At 46.9% G+C, this 23828-nt stretch overlaps 1 protein-coding gene across 2 annotated transcripts in view; it reads left to right on the forward strand.

Annotated features, from left to right (window-relative positions):
* The window catches only part of col12a1a (collagen, type XII, alpha 1a), a 363032-nt gene that overhangs the window by 61678 nt on the left and 277526 nt on the right, over positions 1–23828 (forward strand). For both annotated transcript variants that reach the window (XM_069930690.1, XM_069930692.1), the window contains exon 12: positions 3134–3406. In XM_069930690.1, the coding sequence (XP_069786791.1) occupies positions 3134–3406 (273 nt within the window). The remainder of the gene's footprint in view (positions 1–3133; positions 3407–23828) is intronic.

A 23828-nucleotide genomic window follows, 5' to 3' on the forward strand; every position in this document is an offset into this window, starting at 1 on the left:
GGTGCTGGGAGGTGTGGATCCTTGATGATCGCTGCTGCTCTCCGACCGCAGGGTTCCCTGTGGATGTTCTTGATAGTGGGGAGGGTTTTTCCTGTAATGTCCTGGGTTGTGTTCACTACCTTTCGAGGGGCTTTAAATTCAGGGGTGTTGGTGTCCCCATACCAGACCATGATGCAGCTGGCCAGCACACTTTCCTCCACAACTCTGTGGAAATTTGCCAGGGTTTCTGGTGTCATACCAAACCTCTGCAAACTCCTGAAGAAGTACAGGTGCTGATAGGCTTTCTTCAAGATGGCATTGGTGTGTTGAGTCCAGGGAAGATCCTCTGAGATAGTGACTCGCAAGAACTTAAATTTGCTCACCGTCTCCACCTCTGATGCTCCAATAATTACTGGATTGCATCCTCTTTACAAATCAAGAGTTGATAATTACATCAACAGATAAGTTTTCAACATCCTGTAAAATAGTTTCCTATTACATGACTGTGGAGGAATCTGGGCTCAATTGGAGCATCTAAGGTCCGAAACGTCGGTTACCACCCATGGACGCTGAGAAACCCAATTGAATTCCTCCAGCAACTCTAGGTTTTCATTAGAATAATATTTTGGCACAGACTAGAAGGACCAAAGGGTCATTTTCTGTCCTGTAATGGTCTCTGGATCTAACAATTTCTTATACATCTTCTGCCTCGCATCAAACAAGATCCAAAGCATGGGAATGAGATTCCCAAGGGTGTTTTTAAGATTGACTATGTTTTTCCAAGTAATTTTAGGAATAAGGGATAAGATCTTGGAAGCCATAGATTACAATTTCAAAGTCTGTTTCAATGCTTTGCAAATGGAAATAATTGGAACTTGGAAACACAGGAATTCTTTCACAAAAGTTCCATATTTGAGTATTTTGCAGTTGTATAGAAATCAGACTGCTCAAACTACAGGGGAATCACATTGCTCTCCATTGCAGGCAAAATCTTCGCTAGGATTCTACTAAATAGAATAATACCTAGTGTCGCCGAGAATATTCTCCCAGAATCACAGTGCGGCTTTCGCGCAAACAGAGGAACTACTGACATGGTCTTTGCCCTCAGACAGCTCCAAGAAAAATGCAGAGAACAAAACAAAGGACTCTACATCACCTTTGTTGACCTCACCAAAGCCTTCGACACCGTGAGCAGGAAAGGGCTTTGGCAAATACTAGAGCGCATCGGATGTCCCCCAAAGTTCCTCAACATGATTATCCAACTGCACGAAAACCAACAAGGTCGGGTCAGATACAGCAATGAGCTCTCTGAACCCTTCTCCATTAACAATGGCGTGAAGCAAGGCTGTGTTCTCGCACCAACCCTCTTTTCAATCTTCTTCAGCATGATGCTGAACCAAGCCATGAAAGACCCCAACAATGAAGACGCTGTTTACATCCGGTACCGCACGGATGGCAGTCTCTTCAATCTGAGGCGCCTGCAAGCTCACACCAAGACACAAGAGAAACTTGTCCGTGAACTACTCTTTGCAGACGATGCCGCTTTAGTTGCCCATTCAGAGCCAGCTCTTCAGCGCTTGACATCCTGCTTTGCGGAAACTGCCAAAATGTTTGGCCTGGAAGTCAGCCTGAAGAAAACTGAGGTCCTCCATCAGCCAGCTCCCCACCATGATTACCAGCCCCCCCCACATCTCCATCGGGCACACAAAACTCAAAACGGTCAACCAGTTTACCTATCTCGGCTGCACCATTTCATCAGATGCAAGGATCGACAATGAGATAGACAACAGACTCGCCAAGGCAAATAGCGCCTTTGGAAGACTACACAAAAGAGTCTGGAAAAACAACCAACTGAAAAACCTCACAAAGATAAGCGTATACAGAGCCGTTGTCATACCCACACTCCTGTTCGGCTCCGAATCATGGGTCCTCTACCGGCACCACCTACGGCTCCTAGAACGCTTCCACCAGCGTTGTCTCCGCTCCATCCTCAACATCCATTGGAGCGCTCACATCCCTAACGTCGAAGTACTCGAGATGGCAGAGGTCGACAGCATCGAGTCCACGCTGCTGAAGATCCAGCTGCGCTGGATGGGTCACGTCTCCAGAATGGAGGACCATCGCCTTCCCAAGATCGTGTTATATGGCGAGCTCTCCACTGGCCACCGTGACAGAGGTGCACCAAAGAAAAGGTACAAGGACTGCCTAAAGAAATCTCTTGGTGCCTGCCACATTGACCACCGCCAGTGGGCTGATATCGCCTCAAACCGTGCATCTTGGCGCCTCACAGTTTGGCGGGCAGCAACCTCCTTTGAAGAAGACCGCAGAGCCCACCTCACTGACAAAAGGCAAAGGAGGAAAAACCCAACACCCAACCCCAACCCACCAATTTTCCCCTGCAACCGCTGCAATCGTGTCTGCCTGTCCCGCATCGGACTTGTCAGCCACAAACGAGCCTGCAGCTGACGTGGACTTTTTACCCCCTCCATAAATCTTCGTCCGCGAAGCCATGCCAAAGAAGAAGAGAACTATGTAAATCCAAATGACACTAAACTCTGACTTCCCATTGGTTAATGTATCCATTATTCCCATTGGTATATGGTTCCATTATTCCCATTGGTATATAGTTCCATTATTCCCATTGGTCTATAGTTCCATCATTCCCATTGGTTAATGTATCCATTATTCCCATTGGTATATGGTTCCATTATTCCCATTGGTCTATAGTTCCATCATTCCCATTGGTTAATGTATCCATTATTCCCATTGGTATATGGTTCCATCATTCCCATTGGTTAATGTATCCATTATTCCCATTGGTATATAGTTCCATTATTCCCATTGGTCTATAGTTCCATCATTCCCATTGGTTAATGTATCCATTATTCCCATTGGTATATGGTTCCATTATTCCCATTGGTTAATGTATCTGTTATTCCCATTGGTTAATGTATCTGTTATTCCTATTGGTTGATGATTACATTATTCCCATGTCTCTTATCTTCATCTGGTGGAATGTAAACTGTGAGCGATTAATTTTGTCTTTGTACCAGATCTCTGTGATAAGCTGGTGAATGATATAACAGTAGATTGTTCCTGTCTCAGTTTGTTTACTTTGAAATGAACAATGGTACTTTTCTTTGTGTTCCCACAGAATATGGCCCACCAAGTAACTTGGAAGTATTTGATGAAACTATAGATAGTTTCAAGGTCAGCTGGTCACCTGCTCCAGGTAACGTTCTGCAATACAGGCTACAGTACACCCCAGTACTGGGTGGGGAGGCAAGAGAAATGACTGTCGATGGGAGGATTTTGCAAACAACCCTTCAGAACCTGCTGCCGGATGCCAAGTACTCTGTCAAGGTTTTTCCACAATATCGAACGCTGGTTGGTCCACCATTGACTGGAGAAGGCACCACAAAAGAAGGTATGGTTTGCAACAAAACCCCGATGAATTAAATAGATGAGAAATGTTTCATGAGAAACATGCATCAGGCATGGAAGCATAAGAAATTGGAGCGGGAGTCGGCCATCTGCCCTGTTGACCCTGCTCTTTCATTCAATAAGATGATGGCTGATCTGTCTATGGACTCAGCTCCATCTACATGCCTGTTCCTCCTAACAGTACTAGGCAAAAATCTGTCTCTCCATGTCTTAAATGCTTTCAATGAGGCAGCCTTGGCTGCTGTCTGGGTAAGTGAATTCTACAGGTACATCTGGCAAACGCCAATAACTTCATGGTCCACGTAATGCACCTCAGTTGCCCACTGCTCTGTTGGTAGAGAAAGCTGAAAAAGAAGGTAAGTACATAAAAGGTTTAACCATTATACTTTGGCTATTTTTAACCTTCCATAATATATACTCTAGATTGGGTCCATGGGTAAACTACAGTACAAACAGCTGGTGGTTGGGTATCAAATTTATCCCTGCAAACTGGGACACAGTATATATGATTGTTGGTAGACCTTACAATCTGGGACACGGAGTATATATGGTTGTCGGTAGTTACTGCCATCTGGGACACAGAGTATATATGGGTTGTTGGTAGACCCTGCCAACTGGAACATGGAATATTTGTTGGTAGACCTTACAATCTGGGACACGGAGTATATATGGTTGTCGGTAGTTACTGCCATCTGGGACACAGAGTATATATGGGTTGTTGGTAGACCCTGCCAACTGGAACATGGAATATTTGTTGGTAGACCTTACATGAAGTATATGTGGCTGTTGGTAGACCCTGCAAACTGGAACACGGAGTATTTGCGGTTGTTAGTAGTCCATGAAAACAGGGATATGGGAGTCCAAAGGTTCCTTTTATTCTCACGCCACAATACATCAAAAATGTAATATACATGGTTGTCGACAAAATTAACTGATCGGAGACCTCGAGTATCATTTCATGGACTTTCTTTCACATGATCAATCACAGAGTGCAGGCCGCAGTCTCCACTGCCATCTACTACTCAAGCATATATATTTAGACAGAGCGACAAACAGGCTGTTACAGAAATGGGATTACATCATGGAATAAACCTGTTGAAAACAGGATCTTGACTTTTGTTACAGTTTTTGTATATTAAAATCTTAGTTTTGTCTAACTTGAAGAAGAATGCATCAATAACCACTGATATCATCCTTGATGATGGTTAAGGCCACAACTTTGCTTCAAAATAATATACGATTGATCAGATGCTATATTAAAATGGGCTGCCTGCCAATTATGTTAGTAACCATGTCAATCCTTTCTTCTTAAAAATTTCTTCCATAATGATCTACTTCAACTTTTTTCTGCCATTAGGCAAACTAACAGTCACCATGAGCATTGCCCGGTGCCCTTAACAAAAGGAAAAAGAGAAGCAAAGGAGGTTCCCTTCAGGGACACTGAAAACATAAGGAATAGGAGCAGGAGTCGACCATCTGGCCCGTTGAGCCTGCTCCACCATTCAATAAGATCACGGCTGATCTGATCATTGACTTAACTCCACCGACCGGCCTTTTCCCCATATCCCTCAATTCCTTATGATGTAAAAATCTATCTAACTGAACCTTAAATGTGTTTAATGAAGTCGCCTCAACTCCTTCGCTGGGCAGAGTATTCCACAGATTCACTGCTCCTGGGAAAACCAATTTTTTCTCATCTCCGTCTTAAATCTACTCCCCTGAATCTTGAAGCTGTGTCCCCTAGTTCTGGTCTCACCTACCCGTGAAAACAGTTTTTCTGCCTCTATCTTATCTATCCTTTACATAATTTTAAAAGTTTCTATAAGATCTCCTTCTGAGTTCGAGTGAGTATTATCCCAGATGATTTAGTCTCTCCTTGTAGGTCAACCCCCTCATCTCTAGGATCAACCAGGTGGACCTCCTCTGGCCAGTACATCCTTTCTCAAGTATGGAGACCAGAGCTGCACACAATTCTCCAGGTGGGGCCTCACCAGGATCTTGTACAGTTGCAGCATGACCTCCCTGCTCTTGAATTCAATTCCTCTAGCGATGAAGGTCAATATTCCATTTGCCTTCTTAATAACCTGCTATACCTGCAACTCAACTTTTTGCAATTCATGCAGAAGCCCTCCCAAGTCCTTCTGCATGACAGCACCTGCTGCAGTTTTTCATTAATAATAATCTGCTCTTCTATTTTCCCTACCAAAGTGGATGACCACTCACCTGATATAACTAGATCCTTCTGCAGCCTCTCCACATCCTTTGTACAATTTGCTTTTCCACTCAATCTGCAAACTTGGCTACACGACACTTTGTCCCCTCTTAAAAACCATCAATTTAAACGGTGAAGAGCTGTGGGTCCAGCACCGACCACTGCGGCCCCCCACTTTCCCACTCTCCTGACAATCAGAAAAACACCCATTTATCCCGACTCTCTGCCTTCTGATAGTTAACCAATCCTCAATCCATGTCAATATACTTCCCCCGACTCCATTTATCGGTATCATATTGATAAATTTCTTGTGCGGCACCTTATCAAATGCCTTATGGAAATCCAGTGTCTGTGGATTTGCCTCCAGCGCTCCCACAGCCTCTGCAGGGTGCAGACTCTAGTTCAAACCTTCGCAACCTGAGGTCCAGATCCAAACTTTCTAGCCTTCAGCACCCAAGGCTCTTCAGGACCCCTTCTTGCCCTCAGCACCCTCTCGAATCTTGGTTCCGATACCTAGTTCACATGAGCAAGTCTCCAGCAGCCCGCAGCCTGGTGTGGGTCCTTTGACCACAAGTTGTCAAATGCCTGCAGCCTGTGGGGGCCCCTCTTCCCATGCAACACTGAGCCCCTCACTGGTCCACTGCTGTGGCTACTGACCCTGTTGGGTCATGTCTTATGTTTCTCCTTCTCTATGAGGAGATGTGTTCCCTTTTTCCAGTACCCTGCATTGGTCTGTTGCTTCCCCTAATTCTACAACCCCTCAGAGTACGCTACCCAGCACAGGCACTCCATCCTGGGCACTCACACCACAGGGTTTAAAAAAATCCATCACCTCCCTTAAAAGGAAGTTCAAAGCCTGTAGATTAGAGAGCAGAACCTTTCAGCTCAATGACCTCAGTTGGAAATGAGAGGGTATTGTGCCAACAATCTCCAAGCCTGTAACCCCCTCCCTCCACACAACGCCCTGGGGTTTGTTGAAACCATTCTGTCCAATCTCAGCTCTGTAATCCACACCTTGGGAATCTCATACAAGATAATATATGCATTCAGGGTCTGCACCAATGGGGAGCATCCGTGAGCTTTGCCCCCCCCAAAATGAGGCCACCCCATATGGTCATAGTCATTGCTCACCATCAGACCAACCCCACACCCCCTCCTGTATCACTAGCATCTAGCTTGATGCACACCAGCGACTCTCCACTCGCCCCCGGCCACGTCACTAGCATCTGTCAATCGTCAGTAGCATCTAGTGATGCTTGAAGCAATAAAAGCAATGCCCTTGTCTCCTGCATCGGAGGGGCAGATGGTGTTAACCTTTGTGGACAGGTAGGACCCGGCATCCAATACCCCACGTCGACAGGTAGGACCCGGCATCCAATACCCCACGTCAACAGGTAGGTCCCGGCATCCAATACCCCACGTCAACAGGTAGGTCCCGGCATCCAATACCCCACGTCGACAGGTAGGTCCCGGCATCCAATACCCCACGTCGACAGGTAGGTCCCGGCATCCAATACCCCACGTCGACAGGTAGGTCCCGGCATCCAATACCCCACGTCGACAGGTAGGTCCCGGCATCCAATACCCCACGTCGACAGGTAGGTCCCGGCATCCAATACCCCACGTCGACAGGTAGGTCCCGGCATCCAATACCCCACGTCGACAGGTAGGTCCCGGCATCCAATACCCCACGTCGACAGGTAGGTCCCGGCATCCAATACCCCACGTCGACAGGTAGGTCCCGGCATCCAATACCCCACGTTGACAGGTAGGTCCCGGCATCCAATACCCCACGTTGACAGGTAGGTCCCGGCATCCAATACCCCACGTTAACAGGTAGGTCCCGGCATCCAATACCCCACGTCGACAGGTAGGTCCCGGCATCCAATACCCCACGTCGACAGGTAGGTCCCGGCATCCAATACCCCACGTCGACAGGTAGGTCCCGGCATCCAATACCCATGTCGACAGGTAGGACCCGGCATCTAATAGCACCCACCCCCACCGTGCTGAGTGAGTTTATGATCATTCCACTCTAACATTTGTTCTGTTGCTGACCCTACCAGCGCCCAAGGATAAGTTCAGGTTTTAACACCCATTGTTTGAGGAAATACTTTCTGCTTTACTTCCTCCAACACTGATAGGGATCATTGCATCCACAATAATTCAGGGTTAATGCTCCGAACTGCTGGAGGAACTCAGCCGGTCTTTACAGCATCCATAGGAGACAAAGATATATCGCCAATGTTTCGGGCCTGAGCCCTTCTTCGAGGACAGATCAGAAAGGGCAGAAGCAGGAAAGATCAGAAAGTCTCGGAGTTCAAACAACAGGGGCGGAATCCAGACCAACAAAAGGTGTTAATTGGACGAGATAAGGGACTAGGTCGAATTTATCATGGCTGTACAAAAGGAGACAGGGAATGGAGAGACAACTGGGGGAAGAAGCGGGTGGGGGGATGGGGTGGGATACGACAAAAGCCAGGGAAGTTGATATTGATGCCTTCTGGTCAGAAGACGAGGTGTTGTTCCTCCAATTTACAGGTGGTCTCAGTTGAGCAGTGCATGAGACCATGGACAGACCTGTCAGCAAGGAAATGGGGGAATTGAAATGGGTGGCCACTGGGAGATCCACGCTATTGTGGCGGACAGAGCCGAGGTGCTCAACAAAGCAATCTCCTAGTCTGTGCCCAGTCTCTCCGATGTAGAGGAGACCACAGCTGGAACACTGGATGCAGTAGCCACAAGTCAAATGTTGCTTCAGTTGGAAGGACAATTTGGGGCGCCGAATGGTGGTGAGGGAGGAGGTGTGGGCGCAAGGGCAGCATCCCCTGCGGTCACAGGGTAGGTCCCAAGGGGACGATTGGCGGGGAGGGAGAAGTGGACAAGGGAGTCATGGAGGAAGTGGTCCCCGCGGAAGGCGGAATACACCGAAATGCTGGAGGAACTCAGCCGGTCTTTTCAGACAAGGAGTACACTGAATTGCTACTTACTACAATCACAGTGCCGGCAGCCTATTGTGTTTCCCTTAACTCAGGGTTAAGTCCAACCCTCCCACCCATTCTCCATATATCCCTGCTGCTTATTCTGTCTCCTCATTCCTTTTGATTCTTCTGCCACCAGTGTAACTTAAATTATCCAGCTAACCTCTAATGACCAACGTATTTGGGAAGCGGGAGCGTCCAATAGAAATCCATTCAGTCCCGAAAACGAAGCACAAACTCCACCCACCCAGCACCCAAGGTTAGGATTGAATCCAGCCACCTGGAGTTTATGTGCCAACTTCTGGAACATTCTGCTTCTGGTGGTTAGTACCACGCCATTACAGCGCCAGTGATCGGGACTGGGGTTCGAATCCATGCTGTCTGTAAAAAGTTTGCAAGTTCTCCCCGTGTCTGCGCGGGTTTTCCCCAGGCACTCCGGTTTTTCTCCCACCCTTCAAAACGTACCGGGAGTTGAAGGTCAATGGGACAGCAGGGCCTCGTGGGCCGGAAGGGCCTGTTACTGTGCTGTATGTTTACATTCTTTAAAAAAAATTGTAATTTTACCCCTTTGTCCTGAATTAAAACCAGAGGCAGCCGTTCCTCGGCATTTAACTTCCTGAATCCCTTTATAATGCGATGCATCACAACTTGATCCTTGTTAATCTTGTGCAGAGAAACATTGGGATCAGGATATATCTGGAGGAATTATGAACTGGAAATGCACAGTGTAAAAACGTCTCTGTCTGAAAATGACACACAAAATGACTGAGCCAAGATCTTGATGGCCATTCGAGTCTTTATATCTCTCAACTGTCCTATCCAGGACGGTAGTAGGAGTTGCCCTGGTAACTGTTCCTGGTAACTGTCCAGTGACTCTGGAAACTGTGACTTCAAATTATGTAATACTAAATACAATGTTTGATCATTTAATGAGTTTGGAAACAAAACACTAGTGTTAGAATGAGTAACCACGAGACCGTCAGATAGTCACAAAGAAAATAAGTTGTTCATGGATATTCTGCGTAGGTGGGACCAGCCGGCTTTAGCAGGTCAATTCTTTTAGTGACACCGGTCCTGCAATAAAGTGGCTTCATCTTAATTGTCTTGGCAGAGGTGGCAGGCGATAACGGATTGGCACCTTGAACCACCAGGATGTTGCCAGGATTGGAGGGCTTGAGTTGTGGAGAGATGTTGATTCCCTTGAGTGAATGAGATTGAGGGATGATCTTTTCGAGTTCAAGTTTATTTAAAAATAATTAGACATACCGCACGGTAACAGGCATTTCAGCCCATGAGTTCATGCCAATCAATTACCCCCGGTACAATTCGAACGGTGGGAGGAAACCGGAGCCCCCTGGGAAAACTCACGCAGACATGGGGCGAACGTACAAACTCCTCACAGCATGGCCCGGATTTGAATCCTGATTTGAATCACTACACCAACCGCACCACCCTCATCATCCGATTGTACCAGTACAACCCAACGTAACGGAGTTCTCCGGTCCTCGGTGCAAAACACTGCAAACACACATACAGACTTAATACCAGGGTGCAGTGAACTGGGATTCAATGATCATGTGTTGCGCTGATGGCCGGCCCCACCTCCTGGCTCCACCCCCACCAACTCACTTAAAACCCTCGTTTCCCGCCTAAACCCAGAGCCCTTCTGAAGACCACAGTGGGACCCTACCCTTAGTTATAAGCTAATAAAAGTGGATGTTCTCCCTCCAGTCGTGAGAGCTTTTATTCACGCTACACAGGGTCAGTGCCGGAGGGGGGGAGGCATCTGTGGGCATTGCCCTACCCCCAAGCGAGGTCCTGTGCCCCCCATACGGTCGTGGCCATCGCTCGCTGTCAGACCTGCCTGCACCCCCTCCGGTATCACTCGCGTGCCTCAAGCTAGACGCACGCTAGTGACTCTCCACCCACCCCAGGCCATGTCACCAGCGTGTATCAAACGTTACTCCTGGCTAATGATGCCTGATGCCATAAAGCAGTGCTCTTGGCCCCTATTTAACCATATAACCATATAACCATTTACGGAGCGGAAACAGGCCATGTTGACCTTTCGAGTCCGCACCGCTTCACTGATTTTGTGCACCCTCTTCAGGCATTGGTCCCGGTAGATCTTCATTCGATAACGACAAAACAATAATTTAATTAAATTTAATTTCCACCTCTACCCTCTTCTCCAACAATGCACTTCCAGCAATCAAAGATTTTTAGCGGGAGTGCCCTTTGGTCATTCACCATTCTCACTGCCCGTGGGAAGAAGCTGTTCCTCAGCCTGGTGGGGCTGGCTCTGATCCTCCTGGATCTCTTCCCCGACAGGAGCAGTTGGAAGATGCTGTGTACGGGGTGGTAGGGGTCCTCACTGATTTTACGTGCCCTCTTCAGACAATAATCCCGGTAAACAGGGTTGGCGCTAGAATAAGTCTTAATGGGGGGCATTAGGGGTAACAATCTGACCTTCAAAATCTCGGTCAGCAGGCGGGGGGGTGGGTGAGGGGGAGGAGGGGGGGTGGCTGCGGTGCTCCCCTGCACATTCCTGAGAGCTCTCTCTTGGCGTCGGCATCTGGTCTTGGAGCATGTGCCCTGGTCTCCTTCAGGAGCTCTTGGGTGTCCGTAGGGTCCCTGCGCTGTCTGAGGTCTACACTTCATGGAGCATGTCCGAAGGTTTTTATGTCCCTCATCAGCAATGCGTGGTGGATTGCGATAAACAGTCCCAGAAGCAAGACTCTCTTCTTACTCTACGCTGCCATTCAAGTTCAGTTCATGATCATTTGTCTGTACATTTACAAACAGGCAAAGCCGTTTCTCCAGACCACAGTGTGCGCGCAGATGTGCACACACACACACACACACACACACACACACACACACACACACACACGCACACACACACACACACACACACACACACACATTCACACACACACACAAACACACACACACAATATAAAGCAAAAATACAGAGCTACCAGGTGCCTACCCGCCTACATGAACTTTCTCCAATCGCCTTCTCAACGGGCAGCAGGTAGGAAGAGGCAGCCCAGGGAAAAAGCATCCAAGGCCAGCTTGACAGGCCCTTTGGAACTGCAGGGTGGATAGCAAAAATATCTTTCCATTATTTTATTCAGGGAAGGGCAGGACCGAAACATAATCAGACTGAAGTTACCGATTAAAATTTGCAGAAGGGTTTAATTGCAACAATTTATGAGCAAACATCCAGTGATTTCTGACAAAATTAAGAATGAATAGGAAAGGGAACTTCTGATCCCTTTACAGGAGAAAATTGTCCAATTAGTTAACATTTCTTCAATGTGCGCTCCACTCAACCTTTCAATTAAAAAAAAAAGATTGACCTTTACCTTGTCCTCCCAATGATCCAGCATCCACCATTCACTGGAATAGGGATTTCCAAACCCCTCCACCACTCTGACCCCCTACTTCGCCTTCACCATCCCCTCTGACCTTCCCTTCTCTGAGATGGAGCGCTCGATCCTCAGTAGAGGCCTTACCTTTGTTCCCCTCCATCCACACCGTGCCCGTTTGCTACCTCCCGCCTTTGGGACAGTGCTCCTGTCACTCGCCCCCAACCATTTTGTTCGGGCACCTACCGACATTTGTCCATACCTGGACAAAGGGGCTCAAGCCCGAAATGTCGGTTCTGTATCTTTGTCTTTGCTGCAGAAGGTGCACCGTTGGACCTGCTGAGTTTCTCCAGCGTCGTGTCTTTACGTCAACCACGGTGCCTGAAGACCGACGTGCTTTACTTCAGAGATTCCTGACCCTGAGGGAGAAACAGGAAACCTCAGTCATTGATGGGTTCATCAGGATTGAAAAGCAGCAGAAGTGGCAAATGTTGCACAGCTTTCTCGGAGTAATTGGATTGAGTGATATTATCCTACACAGAGGAGGTAGAAAGAAGACAGTGAGGTATGCTCACAAGACTGTGCGTCATGCTTTGAGAATGAAAACTTGGCAGGCCTCTGCAATATTTGAAGAATGAAATTGAGCAGAGGAGAGATGATTCTGCAAAGGTTTCTTACTTTTGGCAAATCCTCGCTGAGTGAGGGGACCATGGAGTGTTGCACTTTGTATTGCAACTGTCAGAACAGAACAAAGAGCACCTCCAAACACATCCAGTTCCCAACCTCCTGGGATGTAAACAAGACTTTGCGAGTTGTGGAAAGATCCCTCAAATAAAGCCAGAATGGAAAATGGAACACTTTGCACATTTTTCACTCGTGACTAATAGTCTTGAATTCACACCCCATTTTAACAGCTCGGTCTGAAGTACTCGATTAACTTTGAATGAAATAAATATGTGGATTGTAATCTCTCCAGGGGACTTGATATAGGAAATCTTAAAAAAGAGCAGATAGATATTTTGGATTCAGGTGATGTGCAAGTTTGTTTGTTAATTTGGTGCTGGAACGGTAACTTGACGTTGCAGTCCATTGATTACGTGATTGGATCATTGTCTGAGGTGCATGAGAAATCGTCCAAGTATGATTGGATGAGAAGTGGCAAATTAAATACAATGTCGGAAAGTGTACAGTGACGCACTTCGGTGGAGGAAATAAATGGGCAGACTATTTTTTAAATGGTGGAGAAAATCGAATATACCCAGATGCAAAAGGAACTGGAAAACCTCGTGGAGGACAGCCAGTTTTGGGCTTCTCATTTAAGAAAGGATCTGCTGACATTGGAGAGGGGTTAGAGGAGGTTCACAAAGATGATACCGGGAATGAAAGGGTTATCACATGAGGAACATTTGACAACTCTTGGCCTGTACTTGTGGCAATTTAGAGGGATCTCATTGAAATATGTTGATAGGCCTGGACAGAGTAGATGTCGGAAGGTTGTTTCCCATGGTGGGAGAATCTAGGACAAAAGGGCACAACTTTGGGATTGAAGGGCATCCACTTAGAACAGAGATGTGGAGAAATATCTTCAGCCAGAGGAAGTTAAATATGTGGAATTTGTTGCCACAGGCGGTTGTGGAGGTCTGGTCATTGGGTATATTTAAGGCAGAGATTGGCAGGCTCTTGATTAGCCAGCGCATCAAAGGTTCTGGGGAGAAGGGTGGGCAGAGGGGCTGAGTGGGGAAATGGATCAGCTCGTGATTGAATGGCGGGACAGACCCGATGGGCTGAATGCTCATCCGATGTCTTATGGGCTTATGGTCATAAGGTGTGGTTGGTGTAATCTGAGAGGTACTGCACTGCATCAAACAGACCAGTCTAGGGCAGCCAATTCACCAGCTGGAGGCTGAATCTAACTTGTCATAAAATACCGATTGCAGTGAAAAGGGTTCATCTCTGAGCAATCCAACAGCCAAGTAAAGAGCATAATTGGCAGACAGAACCATTGAACCCAACAGTTCCTTTTGTCCATCTAGTCTGGGATGACCATTGTTCTGCCGGGTCTCAATGACCTGTATATGGTCCCTATCCCTCCACATCCCTTTCATCCATGTACCTCTACAATTTTATTCTTCTATGTCATAATCGAGCCTGCAGTCACCACTCTAGCATCCACCTCATTCCACACTCCCACCACTCTCTCTAACCGCTTTCAGATGGCCAGAATACCCGACTGTAAAGCTGCCTATTCTACCCCAATGCGGCTGTTGGGTGACCACCTGAAAGTGGAGAACCCGTCCTCGAGGAGAACTTACCTAACCCTCCTTGGGTAGGTACATTCTCCAGCTTGGAGCATCCCCCATTACACCTGAACGCGAACGCAGTCGTGACCACAGAAACCTGGGGCCTACGAATGGTGCACGTAAGTACACGACATTTCAACACAATTAGGAAAACAGTCAAGAAATTATTAACTCTCTACAATGTATTTTGATTTACTTACGTTCGTGATGGCCGTCCATTCATTACCACACTGACAGAAACACTCTGATATACTCAATACAGAGGCTTGCAGTTTATTAGCACAGCCATCACCATTTTCCCAATCCGCGGCGCCAGTTTGCCTTCTGCAAATGTATTCGTGTATGCTTTCTTAAAGTGATCTCCCTGTTGGGTGTGTGTCAAGGGTTGAGATCAGTGAAGTGTTTCTCTCGAGGTACAGAAGCAAGTTTCCTAAATATGCTCACCAGACACAGTCCACAGGAGCCGGCGTTTGCTCGGATGCGGCTCTCCTTCAGCCGGAACGCTCAGGTGACAGAAAGGCATCTTCTCCGCGGCCACCTGAACGTCCCAGCTGCACTCCCCCAGCTGCGTCTGCCGGCGCATTATCTGCGTCCGAGCACCTGAAAGCAGCTTATGTGAAGAAGATCCCCCTAATGTTCTCTGTAAACATTTCACTTTTCTTAGCAGCGGGAGATGGAGATGGAGTCGATGGAGGAAGGGAAGTTAGTGTTCTATTAAGACCATAAAACTAGAAGTTTCTCTACAACTTCTAGTCTTTGAAGTTATTGATGGTGCATCAGGGTACAGACAGAGTAAATGTTGAAAGGCTTTTTCTTTGGGGGTATAAACCAGAGGACTTGGCTAAGGGGGAAAGGGGAGAAGTTTGGTGGGAACATTCAGTGGAATTTCTGCACAGAGTGGTGGGAGTTGCCAACTGTAGAGGTGAATGTGGGCTCAACTTTAACATTTAAGAAAAGTTTGGACAGGTACATGGATGGGAGGGGTATAGACTGGGTGCAGGTCACTGGGACGAGACAAAATGATCAGCACAGCTGAGAAGGGCTGAAGGGCCTGTGTTTTGTGGTGTAATGTTCTATGTTCCTTTGGTCTGTGATGTACCATCATTAATCCCATAAGGCTGGAGTTGTGAAGCTATCAGGCAGAAAGACTGGAACAACCATCAGCCTCATTGACTGATCAAGACAGGGTGGAATGGGGAACATGCAAAGGCCAATGGGTAGGATTGGTCTCGGGAGGGAGCCGGCACGACAGTGGTTTTCCACAACCTGCTATTCTGTTGTATGTTGAAATTTAATTTTTAAAAAAATTAAAGATTCCGACTGATTTTCCTTAACCAATGGGTGCAGTGATTAAACTGCACTGCTAATGGGGCCCAGGGCAATCTCAGGAGCTGGAATCTCAGCTCGAAGTGACTGTGATGAAAAGATATCGCACATTTCAACTGAGGTGAAAACTGGGAAGGTGATGGAGCAGAAATAGGCGATTCAGGCCTGTCCTCCCATTCTATCTCTCTCTGTCTTGTTTCCCCCAGCTCTGCATTCACAGAGCCACATCCCCACCAATCCAACCTCCCCCCAACCCCCCCAACTGCCCCAGTGCCGATCAGTTCTCACCTTTCCTCTCTCCTGGCCTCCAATCCATGTCCAATGATCAGCTTGTGCCTGTTGGTCCATGCACCTCCATTCCCCCCACCTCAGCTTTTTCTTTCCTTCCCCCCCAAACTCGGGCACCTGTCTGCTTTATTACTCAAGGGCTCAGGCCCGAAACACCAGTAATAGAGGGGGAAAAGGCAGGTAGGTGGAGATGAGCCAATCATGCAGACGATGCCGCCTTAGTTGCCCATTCATAGCCAGCTCTTCAGCGCTTGACGTCCTGTTTTGCGGAAACTGCCAAAATGTTTGGCCTGGAAGTCAGCCAGAAGAAAACTGAGGTCCTCCATCAGCCATCTCCCCACCATGACTACCAGCCCCCCTACATCTCCATCGGGCACACAAAACTCAAAACGGTCAACCAGTTTACCTATCTCGGCTGCACCATTTCATCAGATGCAAGGATCGACAATGAGATAGACAACAGACTCGCCAAGGCAAATAGTGCCTTTGGAAGACTACACAAAAAAGTCTGGAAAAACAACCACCTGAAGAAACACACAAAGATCAGCGTGTACAGAGCTGTTGTCATACCCACGCTCCTGTTCGGCTCCGAATCATGGGTCCTCTACTGGCATCACCTACGGCTCCTAGAATGCTTCCATCAGCACTGACTCCGCTCCATCCTCAACATTCATTGGAATGACTTCATCACCGACATCGAAGTACTCGAGATGGCAGAGGTCGACAGCATCGAGTCCACGCTGCTGAAGGTCCAGCTGCGCTGGGTGGGTCACGTCTCCAGAATGGAGGACCATCGCCTTTCCAAGATCGTGTTATATGGTGAGCTCTCCACTGGCCACCGTGACAGAGGTGCACCGAAGAAAAGGTACAAGGACTGCCTAAAGAAATCTCTTGGTGCCTGCCACATTGACCACCGCCAGTGGGCTGATCTCGCCTCAAACCGTGCATCTTGGCGCCTCACAGTTCGGTGGGCAGCAACCTCCTTTGAAGAAGACCGCAGAGCCCACCTCACTGACAAAAGACAAAGGAGGAAAAACCCAACACCCAACCCCAACCAACCAATTTTCCCCTGCAACCGCTGCAACCGTGTCTGCCTGTCCCGCATCGGACTTGTCAGCCACAAATGAGCCTGCAGCTGACGTGGACATTTACCCCCTCCTTAAATCTTCGTCCGCGAAGCCAAGCCAAAGAAAGAGATCAGCCATGAATGGCAGAACAGACACGACGGGGCTCATGGCCAGTTCCTGCTCCTATTTCTTATGTTCCCATGTTATTGCATCTTTACCTCCTACAGACGCTGCAAGACCTGCTAAGTTCCTCCAGCATTTCGGTACTTTTACTGCAATCACGGCATCCGTAGACTTTTGTGTTTCACTCTATTCAGCCCATTGAGTCTGCCCCGCCACTCAATCGTGATCCATTTTCCCATTCGGCTCCACTGCATGGCTTTTTCCCCATACCCTGTGATGCCGTATCCATCTCTGCCTTAAGGTCCACCCAACCACTTGGCAGTTGTGCTTTGTGCGTTTTCTATTTTCCTGGATGAAATGACTCCCTCCGGTCTCGTTACGAGGGTATGCAGAGAGGGCAGTTACTTTCCACGATCTTGCCAAGATTGATGAGTTGAACGCAAACTCTCAGAAATTGTAACTGCTTTGCAGCGGAGTGAAACACAACGCTGGAGAAATCCAGCAGGTCAAGCAATCTATGGAACAAAGATAGATACATGACCAACGTTTTGGGCTTGAGCCCTTCGTCAAGGTGTGGATAAATGTTGGCAGGCCCCTGAATAGAACGGTAGGGGGTGAGGGGCAAGGACTCAAAGGCAGGAGGTAATAGGTGGAGAAGGGAGGGAGGGCACAGCAGTGAGCGGCAGGAGTGGAAGTTGTTCAGAGCTCTAATTAAAAAGTGCCGGGTGGAGGGGGGGGGGTGGAATTACAATGCTTGGCGAGCTCAGCGGACAAAATACTTCACCAAGAACACTAATGTTCTATGAGAGTGGAGACTAAACCCTTTAGCAAATGGATTTTCTCGTGACGAGTTTTATTGCTGTTTGGGAGTGATGGAAGGTGCATCTTTGAGGGTTAACATATTGACCAGGGATGGGAGATCGACTGAACATTTGCTTGCTGTACTTGGTCTAGGATATTATGTTTAAAAGTTTTGGCTCCCATCCTGGTTATTCACAATCCTGATCTCATTTCCTATACCCCCCTTCCCCCACACCCCCACTCCACAATACCACCTACCCACAGCTGCCATTCCCATCCTTCCAATGGCAGATGCCGAGCTAAGATTTTCCAGATTTCTCTCGCTTTTGTTCCTGTCTGAAATGACGGGGACGTTGGTGATGACTCGCCTCAGGAAAATGCACTGTCCCTGTGGGTCGAGTGGGCTCACTCACTCAGAGGGAAGCTCGAAGGTCGAGACCCCACAACAAGAGTCTCCCCCTGCCCTCCCAACCCTGTTCCTCTTTCTCTCTTTGTGGCAGATGTTGACTCCAGGGAGATAGCTTTATGGGATTCTTCTTCCGATCCTGCAATCTATGTAGCAGAGCACGAGAGCGGATGGGGATTAAGCTGGACCTCCCACGTTATCCTCCCCCACCATTCTCCTCCTCCTCCTTCCCCTTGAATGTTGGTAATGGGTTGATAAATTAAAATCAGAACTTGAGTTAAAACCATAGCAATGAAACTGGCCCTTCAGCCCTACTAGTCTGTGCTGAACCACTTTACTGACTAGTCCCATTGACCTGCACTAGGACAATATCCCTCCATGCCTCTCCCATTCATTCATCTCCCCAAATTTTCCTTAAATGTCAAAATTGAGCCTGCATTTATCAATACAGCTGGCAGTTCACTCCTGCCGCTGCCTGGCTGAAGTTGTTCCCCCTAATATTCCCTTTAAACTCTTCCCCTTTCACCCTTAACCCATCTCCTCTGGTTTTGCATCTCACCAAAACTCAGTGGATAAAGCTGACATGCAGACACGGGAAGAACGTACAAACTCTTTACAGGCAGCACGGGATTCGAACCCTGGTTCCAATTGATGTAAAAGTTTGCACTCATCGCTACACCAACCATGCCGCCTGTTAAACTCCTAACTCCTAGGTTAAACTCCTAACCTGTTTAACCTTTCCTTGTAACTCATTTGCTCAACATCCTAGTAAATCTTCTCTGGACTCTTTCTATCTTATTGATATCTTTCCTGTAGTTAGGTGACCAAAACTGCATATTTGGCCTCACCAATGTCTTGTGAAACTTTACTAAAACATCCCAACTCCTGTACTTTCTTTGTGAATCCATTGAGGGAGCATTACTGATGGATTGTACTCAGGTTTATCCTGTAACCTAGTGGTTCTCAACCATTTTCTTTCCACTCACATCTCACTTTAAGTCATCCCTCTGCCATTAGTGCTCTGTGATTAGTAAGGTGGGATGTGAGTGGGAAGGGAAGGTTGAGAACCACTGCTCTAGACCCACCTCTTACTGAGAAAAATTGTCATTGGCCCATTTCCTTTGGAGGTATGAAACCCTGCACATAACAAGTCAATGAGGTACGATTAAAACAGTGGTTTTTAAACTTTTTATTTCCACCACATCCCATCTTAAGCAACCCCTTACTAATCGCAGAGCATCTATTGGCATAGGGATGACTTAAAGTGGTATTTGAGCGGAAAGAAAAAGGCTGAGAACCACTGCTTTAACATATACTCAGAAGAGAACAACTTCAGAGCTTCCGATCCTGGCCAAGGATCAGTGGAAGGGAATAATTAAAATGCTGGAAATTCCTGAGATGACCATAAGACATTTCAGATCTATTGCCAAATACATACATGACATCATCAGGTGCGGCAGGGGTTGGCGCCGCGGTTAGTGCAACGCTGTTGCAGCCCCAGCAGTCGGGTCTGGGTTTCGAATCCCACACTGTCTGTTAGGAGTTTGTACGTTCTCCCCGTGTCTGCATAGGTTTTCCCAGGGGTGGCCTCTGGTTTCCTCCCACTATTCAAAATGTACTGGGCTGCAGGTTAATTGGGTGTAATTTGGCGGCACGAGCTCATGAGTCGAAATGGCCCATTACCGTGAAGTATGTCTAAATTTAAAGTTAAAAACATACAACTTTGAGATTATTTTTCCTGTGGGGAAAGTCAGAATTACCACATTGGCATTGCAAAAAATATCTGACTCAATGTATGCATGTAAACAAATAAAGAAAGGTAAACAAACTGTGCAATCTAGGGAGAGCAAAGAAAATCAATAAAGTGCACAAGTACGAGTCCTTAAATGAGTCCCTGATTGAGTTTCTCGTTGAGGAGTCTGATGGTGGAGGGGGAGCAGCTGTTCCTGAACCTGGTGGGTGCGAGTCTTGAGACACCGACACCTCTTTCCTGATGGCAGCAGCGAGAACAGAGCGTGTGCTGGGTGGTGCGGATCCCTGATGATTGCTGCTGCTCTCCGATGGCAGCGCTCCCCGTAGAGGTTCTTAATGGTGGCATAGGAGTAGACATAGACCATTCAGCCCATTGAGTCTTCCCCGCCATTTAATCTTGAGCTGATCCATTTTCCCCACTCAGCCCCACTGTGTGTCCTTCTCCCCATAACCTTTGCTGCCCTGGCTAAACAAGAAACTGTCAATCGCTCCCTTCAATTCACCCAAAGACTTGGCCTCCACAACCGATTCCACAGATTCACCACCTCTGGCTAAAGAAATTTCTTCACCTATTTGTATATCAAAAAATTCATTCCAAATCGTAGTCATTCATTTCACAAAAGCAATTCTTCTCCTTTCACTTTTGCCATTGGTGTTAAATCTGTCTCCCACGGTAACCCAGTCTATGGCAATCACATTGGGTTTTGCCCATTTGGTCTATATTCTTCTCAACCCTCACTATCCACATGTCTGTCCAAATGTCTTCCTCACGTCGTGATTGTGGCCACTGCTACAGCTTCCTTTGGCAGATATGGGCTGCCCTCTGGGTCCTGATTAAATCTCTCCCCCCTCACCTTAAACCTATGCCCTCCAGTTTGGGTAAAAGACTGCGAGCATTCACTTTATCCGTGATTTTATAAACTTCACCCCCCTCAGCCTTCCTCACTCCAGGGCATAAAGACCCAACCTCATCAACCTCTCCCTGTAACTCAAGCCCACGAATCCTGGAAAAATCCTGTTTAATCTCCTTTGCACTTCTTCCAACTTATGAAGATCCTTCCTGTAGCTGGGTGACCAGAACCTCACGTGGTGAATATCTCAGAGAACAGTTTTAATTGGGATTAATCACAGGGTGATCTCCGAACCAAAGGGAACCATATCAACTTTGAGCTTCTGCCCCATGTAAGTGTAGATGCTTATCGCTTGAATGTTCAGTCACAGACCACAGCCATTACATCCTTCCACCTGAGGTGATTTATGAGGTTTACAATATAAATGATAAACATTTACTCACTCAAGTGCTTTGGCAACTTTTTGTTCAATAAGCTGTAGCTTCCATCTCAGTTACTGACAGCCGTAAATTGTCATGCACTTGGAGTGTGTAGAGGCTTTGGAGAGATTAAAGGGGAGTGTGGAGAGAATGTGAATAATGGGTGGCACGGTTGGCAACGCCTTTACAGAGTCAGGGATCAGGACTGGGGATTGAATCCCATGCTGTCCATGAAGAGTTTGTGTGTTCTCTTTGTGTTTGTGTGGGTTTTTCCTGGGGGCCTCTGGTTTCTTCCAACACTTCAAAAAAATGTACCTGGGGTGGAGGTGTAAATTGTCCGGCATGGACTGAAATGGCCTGTCATCGTGCCTCCTGTAAAATTTCAATCGGCGTAAATGAGCGATTCAAGTTCATTTGTCATCCGATTGTACAAAACAATGTTCTCCGGTCCTCGGTGCAAAACACTGCAAACACACATACAGACATAACACATAAACAGACAAACCATACATATGCACAATGCCTATTTTATAATAAATAAATATTATTGTCCAAAAAAATAGTAGAGTCACAGAAGATTTGTATGAGTAGTTCATCAGTTGTTCAGCAGTCCTGCTGCCCGCTGGCTCTTTCCCAATGGGATGCTGTGTGCCGGGGTGGCAGGGGTTCTCACTGATGTTGTGTGCCTGACAATGTTCCTGGTCAGCCCCCTAGATGGTGGGAGGAGGTGATCCACTCTGCCGCTCTTATGGTCCTGTGGATTGCCCTCCGATCCAATGCTGCACAGTCACTGTACCGCACAGTGATGCAGCTGGCCAGGATGCTCTTGAAGGTTGACAGGATGGTGGCCAGTGTGGATTTGGTGGACTGGAGCCCCTGTCTCTCTGCTGTACAACTCTGTGAATGAAAATAGTTGCTTTGTGGTTTGACTGAAGGTTACATCAATTTTCAATAACTTTTCAGAATGAAATAAGAACCATCCATATGAGATTGAATTTCAAGGCGAACCATATTATTGTGAGAGAGTATATAGATATGTTTTTGGGAAATAAATTGGGAAAGATTTGTTAGAGTAAGTTGCATACAAACATTTTAAAACATATCTTATTTGAAATACTGGAGCTATGCCCAATCCTAGACATATCGGGGCCTCAGATCTTTTGCAAGAGCTTTGAAGAGTACTCAAGAGACTTCACGAATGGATTGGTGTTTACAAAAGGCAATAGATGAAAGAGCTTGTTGGAGCCACATATTGTCTGGAGGAGAGCTTGCTGTTGAAAGAGGGTCATGTGGTTTGCAAGCAGAGAGAGTAAACAGGCTTTCTGTGTGTGTGTGTGTGTGTGTGTGTGTGTGCGTGTGTGTGTGTGTGTGTGTGTTTGTGTGTGAGGGAGAGAGACACACACACAGGTTACTTGTACAGTGTTACAGCCAGCAGACAGTAGCTGGGACTGGAACTGTACAAGCTCGCAAGCTTGTAGAATAGCTCATTTTGGAAGACGGCCTGGTCAAAGCCCTTGTGGTTCATGTAAGAGGAGAGGACTGGCTGTCTAATGTTTCATTTGGAATAAGTGAAACAAAAAGAACTCTGTGGTGACCTGAAAGAAAGAGGTTATCATCTGGAGAACCCTGAAGGGGCAAGTTTTGTCAGCAAGACACTGAAGTAGCTGATTAAAAAGGAACAACAAATCTCTCTCTGAAAACCAACAAGAACCTTCCTGAGCGGTAACCATTTACCTTTAAAGAACCGAAGCCTGGTGAACTTTATAAATGTTAAATTCTGTGCCCAGTTTAAGAATTGCCTGATACCGGTGAACTTGGAGGAGTGAGAAGTGAGATTGGACTGTGAACCAAAGAACTTTTCTGAACTTACTCACATTATATACATGTGCGCTTAGAATTAGAAGGGGGTTAAGTTAGGTTAAGTAAGTCAATAGAGATAAGTTAAAGTGCGATTCTATTTTCATGTTTACAGATAATTAAAAGTAACTTTTGTTTAAGTAACCATTTGTTGTGGTGAATATCTATTGCTCCTGGGTTTTAGGGTCCTCAGGGCTTGTAACATTTTATCTGCAACTGAAATCCATCTTGAGCGCTTCTTTCGTCAAATAGTCAAAAATCAGTCAGCAGGCCATTTTTTTTGAGATAAATCCTGGAGCAATAATTCACAAACCAGATCACCTCCCATCCTGCCTCAGACATGTTGGCATGGACAGAAATGCCTTTTAAAATTAATACCTTTTTTGTGCAGGATTAGAAATTACATGAAACTTTGCACAGAATTGCACTGCTCATCGACTGCAGCCAGAATACAAATGGGTTTTGCTAACGTTTAACGGTCCAGTGAAAAATGCTTGAGGCTGCTGTATTGTAGGATTTCAGTCACAGTCTCGTGGAACGTGGAAGTACACTCTCAGCTCACCATCGTGTCATGGATTCCTGCAGCACAGAAAAGACCCACCTCATGCGTGCTGGCCAATTTGGAATTCTAGGTTGGTCCCATTTGCC

This window comes from Narcine bancroftii, chromosome 4, assembly GCF_036971445.1.
Source record: "Narcine bancroftii isolate sNarBan1 chromosome 4, sNarBan1.hap1, whole genome shotgun sequence".
Lineage (NCBI taxonomy): Eukaryota > Metazoa > Chordata > Chondrichthyes > Torpediniformes > Narcinidae > Narcine > Narcine bancroftii.